Source organism: Marmota flaviventris, chromosome 11 (genome assembly GCF_047511675.1).
Source record: "Marmota flaviventris isolate mMarFla1 chromosome 11, mMarFla1.hap1, whole genome shotgun sequence".
Classification (NCBI taxonomy): Eukaryota; Metazoa; Chordata; class Mammalia; order Rodentia; family Sciuridae; genus Marmota; species Marmota flaviventris.
The window spans coordinates 59101437-59114732 of NC_092508.1; the positions used below are offsets into that span (position 1 = coordinate 59101437).

Sequence of the window (13296 nt, forward strand, 5' to 3'; positions counted from 1 at the left end):
TTGAAGAAAAAATGCTCTAATGGGATTAAAATGCCTTGCAAAGAATTACAGCATGAATAGCTCAAGAAATCTTAATTTATAAAAGGTCACAGAGTTACAAAAAACATCTCTCATTTCAACTAATTAAATGAAATTTTAGTTAAACGGCACCTTTAAGTATTGGCATTGCAGCTGCGAGTGCATTTAAATAGCATTTACACAGATATAATTAGCACAATTAAACATGGGTAGAAGTGGAAACACTATTCTTAATTATATTGATATAATCAAATTTATTAATGCTTTATAGCAACAAAAGTGACATCTGACAGTAGTACACAATTCATGAGTGAACCTAATATTAAGCATTTTAGCATATTAAGCAATCTAAAGCTAGGTAATTAGGGAAAGAAAGAAGTCAAATAATGAGTTCCTACCTGTGACGATACCATAGTTGGGAGGTTCAAGAATTACTCCATAAAACTGGATGATGTTTCTGTGACTGAGGACACTCAGTATTTCTGCCTGTACAAAAATCAAATGCAAAATTATATAAAATTCCATTTATAATAGCCTAATAAAATAGGATTCCTATTCAATTTTATTTACTTACATTTACAGAGATATACAACAATATGTGATGCTGAGAAAATAGTCTTTAGTGAAATACTTGAAAGTTAAAAAATTTCTTTTGAAGCTTTATGAAAATTTAAAAAGGAAATGAGGCTGAAGAGGCAACCAAAGAGGTGGGTACTAGAAAATCTGCATGACTGACAGTGAGGAGGGTGACTCAAGAGGTAGATGCCATACAGTTAAAGCCCTTCTCCTAATAACAAAATATATATTTTCTTCTGCATAATATCTCTTTTGGGAGGCCACAGCAAGTCTAAACTTCTGTTGATAGTATGAGTCAAAATTAAGGTAGAGATTTTCAAATATTAATGGATTTATATTATTACCTAATAATTTATTCCAGATATAGTATTGTTCTTTTTTGTATGCAAGTTACTGTAAAAATAAAAGGTAGGCTCTTGACCTTCACGGTGATCTGATAGGACACCATGTTTGTATACTTTGAAATATATTAATACAGAAAACTGCACTGAAGAGTGACATTGCAAAAAATAGTTATTAAACTTGTTAAAATAGAAAAACAGACATACCACCTTGCATACTTGACAATGTCTATAGAATATTAGATACTGCCTAGATAAATCATATATATTCATTGAAATTTTATTATTTTATGGAGATAAACTATAGTTAATCAATTATAAATATAATGAAGCATAAAATCATGGGAGTTAAATATAAAAAATGTTTTATATTTTAAGTGAAAGTTATGTTATTAGCAATAAGAAAATAGTAGATTTTTAAGATCTCACCCAGAAAGGGGATCATCAAGAAAAATATCTTCATTAACAAAAATGGATGACTGGCAAGTGGTGCACACCTGTAATCCCAGCAGCTCAGGAGGCTGAGGCAGGAGAATTGCAAGTTCAAAGCCAGCCTCAGCAAAAGCAAGGCGCCAAGCAACTCAGTGAGACCCTGTCTCAAAATTTAAACATAAAGCAGCGGGTGCTGGGAATGTGGTTCATTGGTTGAGTCCTCCAAGCTCAATCCTCAGTACCACTACCCCCCCCAAAAAAACATGGAGAAGCCCTGGTCAGAAGGGAGAACCCAGATGCTTGCCTAACAGGTGTGAGGCCCTGGGTTCAATTTCCAGTACTACCAATAAAAACAATTTTTTTAAAGAAGGAAGAGGAAGAGAACAGGGAGAAAGAGGAAGAAGAATGGGACCTGCCCTTTGGGAATCTGCACATATGAATTAATATATTTTTTATAGGGTAAGAGTTGAGATTTCATTAAAAACATAATCTGGGGTTGGGATTGTGGCTCAGTGGTAGAGCGCTTGCCTAGCACGTGCGGAGGCCCTGGGTTCGATCCTCAGCACCACATAAAAATAAATAAATAAAATAAAGGTATTGTGTCCAACTAAAATATAAATATTTGAAAAAAACCCATAATCTGTGAAACTGTTTTTGAGGGTAATACAAATAGGTAGAAAACAGGTTTGAGGAATGGCAGGGGGTTAATATGGAATAGAGAAAGGAAAATTATCATTGATTAGATAAGACACTTATCAAGGCTGAGCTGACAGTGTTTTTCTTTTGTGTTGAAGGGGGCTATCATTGCTTAGACAAACAATTCCTTAGCACCCATCAAGTGCCTACTAGGTGCAGAGTCTCTGTGTTTACCAAGAACCACCCTCACATACTTCCCAATTAGGAAGAAAATGCCTTACTTGAGCATCACAACTATTCATCTACATGGCAATTCTAAATTCTCATTATGAAATGATACAGGATTTCAAGGATGGTGGAATGTGATGGACATCATTATCCAAAGTACATGTATGAAGACACGAATTGGCTGTCAACATACTTTATATACAGAGATATAAAAAACTGTGGTATATATGTGTAATAAGAATTGTAATGCAAAAAAAGTACATGTATAAAGACATGAATTGGCATGAACATACTTTATATACAAAGATATGAAAAATCATGCTCTATATGTGTAGTAAGAATTATAATGCATTCCACTGTCATGTATTTAAAAAAATAAAATCAATTAAATTAAAAAAAAAGAATTCACACAAAGTTTGGAAATCACAAGCTACCCTATTTTCAGTGGCAGATCAATACTTTGGGAATAAAGCATTAGAATGCAATGTGAGAAAAGCAGTAGAGTTATGTCTGGATTGGTATTTGTCAAACCAGAAACTACTACCCTTTGGTATATTCTTTGGGGTATCTGAATTCTGTGACCATTAAAAATTTCTGTTATCAGTAATGAACAAATATGGGAATATTTTTAATCCTTGGATGACCACTTTATAAATCAGGAGACTTTTAGTGTTCCAGCTTATTTTCATGTTTATATTTAAGGTTTTGCCAAGCAATACCTTGAGGAAGATAGTGTTTATTCCTTTTAGAAGTTGGTAAGTATGAACACAAGACTACCCTTTTGCAGTGTACTTTGAAAGTAAAGGACATTTTCCTGGAATAAGGATTTAGGTTTTTATTTAATGAACTCAGAATCTGATTTAACAACATGAAAACAACACAATACTTTATAGAGTACTAGTTTCATGGAAATAGGCTAATAATCAACAGGCAGACAATAAGTGACGTGTTTGTAAAAAATAAAAAAGTCAAATGATATCAGGATGCTAGCAATTCAGACAAGCTCCAACAGAAACAAGCGTGGAGTTAACTGAATGATGAAAACCTGTGCTCCCAGCAGTCAGTACCTGATAGTAAGTACCTACAGGTGTCTGTTTGCAACAGTGTTATTATTCCATTATTTCCTAGATTTACATTCTGAGACACACTAGTAGATGGACTGTCCACCAAAATAATGTATTAGTGATTTAAAAATAAGTTTGCTGTTAAAAAGGAAACATAATAATGATGACAGCTAAATTAATAATGGTCCATCATGCCAAAAAATTTTTACATTATTAAAACCAACATAAACCATTTGCTTTCAGTAAATATAATTTTATACAAATTGTTAATTTCAATTGTATTGATTTTGGTTATATCTTTAACTGAAAATTTAATTTTGATTTTTATAGGTATATGAGCTATTCTCAACTTCTTGTGTCTACTTCAGTTACAATGAGTAATAATTTTTGTCAACACTTGAAATCCAGAAATCTTAATTTTTCCTATATAGGATCTACACATTTTAAACTTTGCAAAACACTATTCTAAGGACTCAGACAGACACTTGTACCCAATTTCATACAGCATTACTAACAATAGCCAAAAGTGATAACAAGTGTTCATATGCTGACAAACATGTGATGTGTAAATACTACTTTAGCCATAAATGGAATTAATTCTGATACATGCTGTTAAATGGATGAACCTTGAAAACTTTTCTGAAATGTACTTAGTAGGTAAATTCAGAGAGAAAGCATACTAGACAGATTAGAGATTACCAGAGGCTGGGCAGAGGAGGAGATGGGGAGTTATTTCTTAATAGTTTCAGAGCTTCTGTTAGGGGTGATGAAAAATTTTGAAAATAGATGGTTTCAATGACTGCATAATGCTGTAAATATAATTAAATCATCTGAATTACACATTTAAATAGTTAAAATGGCAAATTTTATGCTATATATATATTTTACCACAATAAAAAAGCTTGAAAGATGATTAGACTTTTGCAGAGATTATCAGAATCTATGTATTCAATAATCATCTTAAGGTCTAAATAACCATGGAATAAATATGTAATTGTTCAGATTAGGATTTGAGGATCTAAGGAGTAGCTGAGACTTCAACAATTTTAACTCAAGCTCCAACATACTCCAAAAAGTAAGGGTCTCAATCAGAGGAATGAATGGTGTAGCCAAAACTCTACGTATAAAAATATCTATGAGGAATGCATGTATCAATGGACAAAAATGCCTATGCTATCTTTGCAGTGAAATGTGTGCCTGCTCTCACTGTTTAGAGCTGAGGCCAGTTCCTTCTTCCCTTCCTTCCTTCTTACTTTCTTTATAGAAAAAATTACAAGAGTTTCAGTTTGTTAATAAACCTGGAGAGGAGGTAGGTGTTTTGTTGTTAGTTTCATCTGGCATTTCTATTTGTTTATATGCAGAGATGAGCTATTAGCTTAGTGTGCCATGTTCCCAGAAGTTGACCAGCACACAGGTTCCAAAAGACTAATTCCACTGGAGATATTAAAAGAAGTCAAAGATCAGTTTTAATTCCCTTCCTTAAAGGACTTTCTCAACAGTTTAAGATAAGATTAGTATCTCCACCTTCAGTGATACCATCCCTTTCCTTAATTCAAAATTGTTTTTCAGGGAGGGGAGGGGAGCCCAGTGATAGAACAATTGCTTAGCATGCCTCAGGGCCTGGGGTTTAATCTCTAGCATCACCAAAAAAAAAAAAAAAACTGAAAACTTTTTATCACCCAAGCCCCAAATTAAAACTTATTTAATTTTGGAAAGCTGCCACAATATTCTTAAAGATTCGACATCTTTAAAACTTATTTTGTATCTTCTATAGTCCATTGATAAGTCTATGTGTGTTTATATGACAAAAATATTAAAAATAAAACTGAATTCAGTGGTGCATGCCTATAATCCCAGGGACTTGGGAGGCTGAGGCAGGAGGATTGAAGTTCCAGGCCAGCAGCAATTTAGCAAGACACCATGTCAAAAAAAAAAAAGAGGAAACTGAGGGGTGTGGCTCAGTGGTTAAGCACCCCTGGGTTCAATCCCTGGTACCAAAACAAACAAGCAAACAAACTGAATTAGCTTCTTTTTGTGAAATAAAAATAAAACACAGATATGACAACAACCTATTAATTGCTATAATGAAAACTGTAGTGTATGAAGCCCCACATCACTAAGCTGGAAGTCTCCATTCACATCCTATATTTGGAACAAGCTTTATGGCCCTATGCTGCTGAGCTGGACCATGTCTCAGCAGGGTACATGCTTCCACCTATGATGTGGCTGGCATGAACACAGGGTATACTCTTACTGCCCATGAATGGCAATGGCTCCTTTTTGTTCTCTGTTGTATTTGTTTAAACATACTACTCCACAGACCCTGATCTATAAGATCCTTATCAATTCTAAGATTCTGGATTGCATGTGAGTATGATAGTAAGAGAAAGAAAAGTGGCTCATCCAGTCATTCAGTTGACACAGTCAACTAAGCACACTGTAAAAGTAAGGTCAAAGGCCCTCTCCAGAGACAGCTCTGTCTCCAAAATACCAATATGGGTCCCAGGTCACTATATGCTGCCAAAATTCAAGAAAAGATATGTGATGATCCCATATTAAAAAAAAAAAAAATAGGTAACAAGAGGAGGGGAGAAAAGAAGATGGTACTGGGGATGAGACTGATCAAATTATATTATGCTCATGCAAGAATATGGCATAATGAATCCTACTATTATGTAGAATAATAATGTACCAATAAAATAAACTAAATGATATATACAGAAGAATGGGAAGAAATAAAACAAAACATTAATTGTGGTTATCTATCTCAAGAAAGAATCATAGGTTATTTTAAATTTTTTATATTTCCTAAACTATAATAAGCATGTATAATTTTTAAAACCAGAAAAAGCAATAAGAGCATGTTATATGTAATATGTATATGATAAGAACATATAAATATGGAGTTGAAAATATTAATTTACAAGTAAATTCACATTCTCCCTAGCACTGAGGCATCAAAAAGTAAAACTCTATCTTCCCAGGATACTACAGGCATATAAAAACTAGGGTAGTTAACTTGTGACCTGTCAGCTTCTCCTGACATGGATCTGGAACAAACTAATGTTCACCCAGGTTCCTCCTACAGAAGGCCATGGGTTCCGAGAGCCACAGCGCTGAGGACACAGGCAAAGGAGATGAGCACACTTTAGATGGATTTCTACCTGCTCAGTACCAGGCTCTGAATGTTTTTACATGATACTCCTTTTTCTTCTTTTGTCTGCTCCTGTGACCTCTGCCTTTTGGGAAAACCTTCCCTACTTTACTCCTTTTGTAAAATGACTAGTTCAACAGCATATGTGGGGAAAAGGTCAGAGTCCTTATATACAGAAAGTACTCAATAACATTTGAAGGATGAAGGAACAATAGTAATCAATGAAAGTATTTAGTGTATTTAAATAATTTTTATAGAGAGCCTAGGTTAGGACCTGTTTACTCTGACCACTATAATGAGAAGAGCAAAATACTAGAGGAAATGAATTTATTTTAGTATTCATTTTGTTCTTTTATATCTGGAAGGATAATTTAATCTAGATTTCATAACAATGACAGTCAATCAACTATACAACAGTAGAAGCCACACTTTAAATATATTTCATCAACTCATTGTTGATTTAAACTTTATGAGGATTTGGACGGGTACACTTTGCCTTTTGAAGGTTCTGTGTCCAAGACAAACAAAGTGAACACAATTTCTTGAGCATCCTTTCCTGCTTTGGATTCTTCAAGCATACCCATGCTTCAGCATTGTACTTTTTAAGGTTAAGAATGCAAAGGTTTGCTTAGTCTTAAACATTCCATTTTATATTTTCTACCCAAGATATTTCCAGAATCCATCTGTGCAGGTGAAGAGGCTTGGGTCAAGTCTGCACTTTCCATACCCACTATGCTCCAGAATGCTCTGGCAGACAGATGCTCCTCCAAGGTGTACTGAGAGGTGGAGCCCTGATTCTCAGCTGGGCTGCATTTCACACAGGCTCCCTCCCTGGACCAATACCATAAATACCCACAACAGATGAATCGGGCCCATATAAAAGGACAGGTTGTAAAAGATGAAAGCACTGGTCTTCTCAGTACAGAGCACCTCTTATCTTTATCACCACAGAGCTGAGAATCATTGTACTTCGCAGAATGTAAGGACAATGAGAAATTATTGATTTAAAAGCTCCTAAAATTGTATTTATAAATCCCTGAGGTCAGAACACAGAGTTCTTTCAGGGAAGAGATAGGTAGAACTTTCCTTCCCTTCCCTGCTAATTGTTTCAGGTTCTGATTATAAAGATAACTGGGCAGAGTTCTCAAGTTCAGCTTTTATGCATCAAATTCCCAGGGTCTTACTGGATCAAAACAAAACAAAAATACTGTTTAATTCACTATATTTTTACTCCCAAGATTATCTATAGCTACAAGTATTTTTTTTTTTTTTTTTTTTAAAGAAGTGGGGATCAAATCCAGGATTTTGCACATGCTAGGCCAGCACCTGGCTACAGGGGTATATCTCCAGCCCACTAAAATAAAAATGTTTTTTTTAAAAAACTCATTCTTACATGTGTAGTAAAATGGAAAACCAGCCCCTCTACTTTTGAAAATGCTATGTTACAAGAACAACTTAAAAAGTAGACTTGGAGGATTTTCAATTGTCTATTTAATCACCCAAGTGTCATACCCAGGTCATGCTCTTTGAGTCACTTGAACTTTATGAGATGTATTCAATAACTATCACATGATAAGCAGCAAACTTCACAATTCTACAGGTTCTCTTTCAAGGGGTATGCCTTAGGTATTTGGGGAAATAAGGAAGGGTAAATGAACTGAATTTTGGTTCTATAATGTAAGATATCATATATTCTTAATGATGCTTGATGTCAGGAAGACTTTTCTTTGGAAAGAAATTGGCTATGAAAGCTAAGAAGAAAAAATAAACCAGTCATTGAGCAGATGACAGGCCTCTGCTCGTGCTTCTTGAACCACTGAGATGGAGTCATGTGTGATTTTTACCACAAACATCACTAGTGCTGGGAAGTCTCTGGTTGCTCAGTGGTTTTCCTGCATGGAATGTTATAGAGACTCACCACTTGGAGAGGGGCCTGAGCTCCTTTCAGGGCTCGTGTTGTTCTCTAGTTAAGAAGATACCTAGCCAAGAAAAAGGATAGATAACCTGGCAGGAAAGGAGGATGACTAGAACTGAGAAAAACAAATAGTGAAGAGTTAAGACCAAGGACTTGAGAGATACCTCCAAATCACAAATAAGCTAAGAGAGTTTACATTCATTGTGCTCACCCTGATTCTCACTGTGATGATATGAAACAGCAAAATATACTGAAACAACCTGCATTTGAGTGACAAAAATATTATGAGAATCTGACTTCCCACTAAACAAGTTATGTAACTTGGTCAATGAAATGATCACTTTATCCTAAACTATTCAAAAAATCTCCCCAAAGAACATCTCCCTTGAAGAAGGCTTCAAGAACTGAAAGATTATTAGGCTTCTAAAAACTGAATAGAAACATCATTAAATACTGGCGTTCGTAAGTGAAAATTCAATTCTAGTTCCAAAATAGATGGCCCTAAAGCACTTGGTCACTCTGGACCTTGCTTTCTTCCTAGAAAATGACTTGGATGAACAAAATTACATCCTAGATTCTTTTGTGCTTTAAATTGCTATTCATCCATATTCAGAAAAATTAATGCACTTACTAGTACTACTTTTCACAGAGTGAGGAGCTTAACAACAATCTGATTAATTAACTGTGGTATATTAGGATGTCCTCTGCAAACAGGTTTTAGTGAGTCTTGGCTATTCTACCTACAAGCAAGGGGAACTGCTGTAATTTAGGTCTGAAATCCCCCACAAAGGCCCAAGTAGAAGAGGCTAGTGCCCATCCTGGTGCTATTGGGAAGTGGTGGAAATCTTTAAGAGGTAGGGTCTAGTGGGAAGTCTTAGGCCCCTAAGAGCATGCACTTTAAAGGGAAAATGGAATCCCAGTCCCTTTCTCTTCCTCTCTTTTGCTAGCCAGGAAGTGAAAAGGCTTCCTCTGGCAAGTACTCAAGCCATGATGTACTGTGGCATCACAGTACCTAAAGCAATGGAGCCAACAGGTCCTGTACTGAAATCTCTAAAACTGTGAGCAAAACTAAACATTTCTTCTTTTTAAGTTAATTTATCTCAGGTTTCTGTTTCAGTAACACAAAGCTAACTAACACAGGGACTTTGAAGAAATTAATCTCTTAGGTACTCAGTTTCCTCATTAAGTCAATGGGCTCTGTAATCCTATCCCAGTGCCAGGAAAATACCAGGTGCTCAACCAATGCCAATCCCTTTCTCTGACATCCATCCCCTTCCTTTGTAAATCATTTATTGTTCTGTCAAGACAAGTTTCTGAGGAAATTCCTCTCTTGCAATAATGAAGATTGTACTTCCATATTTCCTTGATTTAATTAGCCTCAGGTATTTATCAACTTTCCAAGTTTACTTATGTTTTTACCTAAATATAGCACTTTAACATTTCCAAAACATTTACCCTACATGAATCTCACCAACAAAATATTTTATCATATTTAAATGTTGAGAAAATTGGATCTTTGTTGGTTTTAAGCTCACTTGCCAGCAGTCAAATGTCAGTGATAAAATCTGAATTCAAATCTCTTACCTCTTCTCATATATATATTTTTAATTTCTGGTCTTTTCTCTTAAAAAAATCCAATAAAATCATGAATGCCTTTAAACATTTTTTAATTAAAAAAAATGCCATGCTTACACAGATTCCAATTGTATAATTCCTCTATATTAATAGCTAACATTTATTGAGTGCCTACTAGGAGCTAGGCTAAATGCCTGATGAAGATTGAACTTTTAAACTGTCACAAAAACCATAGGCAAAGGCCTACTATTATCTAACATTCACAAGGAAAGAAATATAGGCAAGGAGAAATTTTAAAACATGCCCTAGGGCACAGTAAATGGGAAGCCAGGTTTTTAAAAGAGTCTGATCTCCACGTCCAGCTACAATCACTAAATCACTGCTTTACTTTACAAACCTAATTTGAGAACAGAATGGAACATCAGTTTATGCAGCATCCAAACATTACAAGAGGCCTAGAAAATTCCAAAGTGTTCTTGAGTTAGTTACAAAAGCATGAGAAACAACTCCTCATTGAGTCTCAGCCATTGCCCCACTACAAGATTTCCATGCCTTCCTGATACTTGACTGCACAGGATTTTGGTCAAAAACCAAGATCTAATTCTTCACAGGCTCTGGGCCATTAGGCCAGCCAGCAACAACCAAATTTATAGCTAATAAAACCAGTTAATTGCACAGCATGAAGCACCCTCTCTCTATGCAAAAATTACATGGTTAGGAATTTTGAGCAACTCTCACAATCTGATTAGCTAAGTGCTTTATAATATTACTCTACAGTGCAACAGAGTTTAATTATTTACATCCCATAAGAGAAATGTTTGCCACATTTATTATGGAAATCTACAAAATCATTTAGAAGAGTTTAGGCAAATTTAATGTTAAAATAGTCTGAAAAGTCCTTTAACATCTTTTAGACTCCAATTAGACAGTATTTTGAATACCTGTATTCTTCAGCTAAATGACTAATGATTTTACTATTTTGGGTTGCTGTTAATGCACTCAAAACAATAACTAAAAGCAAAGGCAAGCGTTTGTTATAAGCCAGACATTTCTGGTTTGTTGAATGCAAAAAAATAAAAAATAAAAGTGCCAAACTCTAACAAATACATAATGCAGATAATTTGGAATCAGAATTCTAAGAATGAAGGGATTTGAAGTCTTCCAGTCTTTGTATTCCTAGTCCCCAACTACAACCACAACTTAAGACAATTCCACTCTTAACAGAGATTACTTCTCCCCTAATAGCTTGATTAAAAAAAAAAAAAAGCTAGCATCCACTTGAACAAACCTCTGATACTTAACAACCACCAGCACAGGCCACCATTATTCTTTCACTAACTTCACGTGGAAACCCAAGTCCTCATTTGTGTTTGGTGAAGATAGTGAAAAATAACATCTGAAGGCTAAGTTTTACATTAGTCAGTTCTTCCTAAGCTTAAAAATTATAATTCTTATTTTTCTTGACCTATTCTTTTAGTTATTTTACCCCTGTCTATGAAAACACATTGGTCATTCTGAAGATACATTCAAATAATTGGTTTTAAGTAAAATCACCAGGCTGAATACATTCACTTTTTATCCTGATATTGCTTTATGACAGAAACTTAGTTATTGGAATTCTCTTCAAAACCAACTTTAAATTCTTCCCAGCTGAAAGAAAAAATGTTGTTGTTCTTTAATTCAATCATGCAAAGTTATAACTGATGTATAATGGTCTTATTAAAAAAGAATATTTGTGCTTTTCCTAAACACCAGTTTGTTTTTACCCCCACTGCTTCAGTGATTACTTTAACAACCTATTATCTTATGCTCCTCCAGTTGGTTGCTAAGAAGGCAGATCTAAGCGTGTTGCCTACAACTGGAAAATACACGGAGCCTCATGGGTGCTTTTTCTCACATATCCATGATTCAGGGGTCTCTGTAATACTGCCTATTGACTGTCTATGACTTCCAAGAGACAGGAGCTGTTCTGACATAAGCAAATATAACTGGCGATGACTAATGCAATATGCCAACAACCTGCACCAGAGCAACTTTCTGGCTGATCAAGACAGTTACCTACTAAATGCACAGAAGGTCATTGCCAAGCCGAGTTGCGATATCATGGTTCCACAGTGAACCCAGAGACAAAGAAGAAAATAAATTAGAAACTCCTGTTTTCCAGGAGACAGAAGATGGAGGGCTATGAAGCCTGAAAAAACAGTCTGCTGAGAGCCTATAGGAAGACATAACATTTTACACATATGAACCCAACCACATAAAGAGTTTCATTATTATAATTCTTTTGCAATCCATGTACCAAGTCTTAAGTTTCAGAAATTGTAAACTGAGTACACTCTTACTCATACAGTCACGGAGCACTTCCTGTGTATCAACATTGGCTCATCACTTTATATGCATTAACTCATTCAGTTCATGCAGAAAGTACCATCTCATCCCTAGTTTATCTCTAAGAAACCAGGGAGCAGAGTGGTTAAGTAATTTGCCCCACAGTCAGACAGTTAAGAAACAGTGAAGCCAAGATTCGAATGAGGCAGCCCTGGCTGCAAAGCCTATGATTTTAACTGTGAAATATGAATGTAAATTTTTAAAATCACAAAGATGTACATGCCCAAACATTTATATAACATTACATATGAATAAACAAACTCACCTGTGACTACACATACGTCTAAGAATTTGTACAGAGTAAATGCTCTAACACATTTATTTGATTTGAATGTGGAAAGAACTTGTAGTCTTGGTTCTGACACTTGATGGTTGTGTCATTTGGGGCTTCAGCTTAACTACTAATTAAGTGTCCAAATGTGGAGGTAAAAAGGACAGACAGAATGAACTGAAATCTCTTAAAGGCTAATATTCTGAGTTCAATCTAATTTAACTGGTATGCGGTAGAGCACAGGAATGGGTGCTTCTTAAGCCCTGGGAAAGTTAAATCAGCAGCCAGGACCAACAGCCACTGGCCTCAGAGCAGTTCTATGACAACCTAAACGGCAGGATCGCTGCTTCTAAGTCAGAAAACCCTAAAGTTGAATTTCAGTTTTGCCATGTATGAGCTGTGTGGCCTTGCAGGTGTGTTAATGTCACTAAATTTGTTCTTCACATGGAAAATAAGAAAACCAGTATCAAATTAAAACAGTTTCATGGACCAAACTCATATGTGAACCTCATGATGGGTATATCTTTTCCCCAATTATCAGCTGCTAGAAACTGTATCTAGAGTGAACAAAGAACATTTCAAAAAAGATAGATACACAGTACTGAACCCAGATATACAGAACTAGAAACTTCTAGAAAGCAGATCCACAGACTGACAACAACAGCACAGAGAAAAAATCATGAAGAAAAGAAAAAGGC

The 13296-nt window shown here is 35.3% G+C and overlaps 1 protein-coding gene across 4 annotated transcripts in view; it reads right to left on the reverse strand.

Annotated features, from left to right (window-relative positions):
* Map3k20 (mitogen-activated protein kinase kinase kinase 20) overlaps positions 1-13296 on the reverse strand; it is a 171448-nt gene that overhangs the window by 92648 nt on the left and 65504 nt on the right. For all 4 annotated transcript variants that reach the window (XM_027946079.2, XM_071619067.1, XM_027946080.3 and 1 more), the window contains exon 3: positions 417-504. In XM_027946079.2, the coding sequence (XP_027801880.1) occupies positions 417-504 (88 nt within the window). The remainder of the gene's footprint in view (positions 1-416; positions 505-13296) is intronic.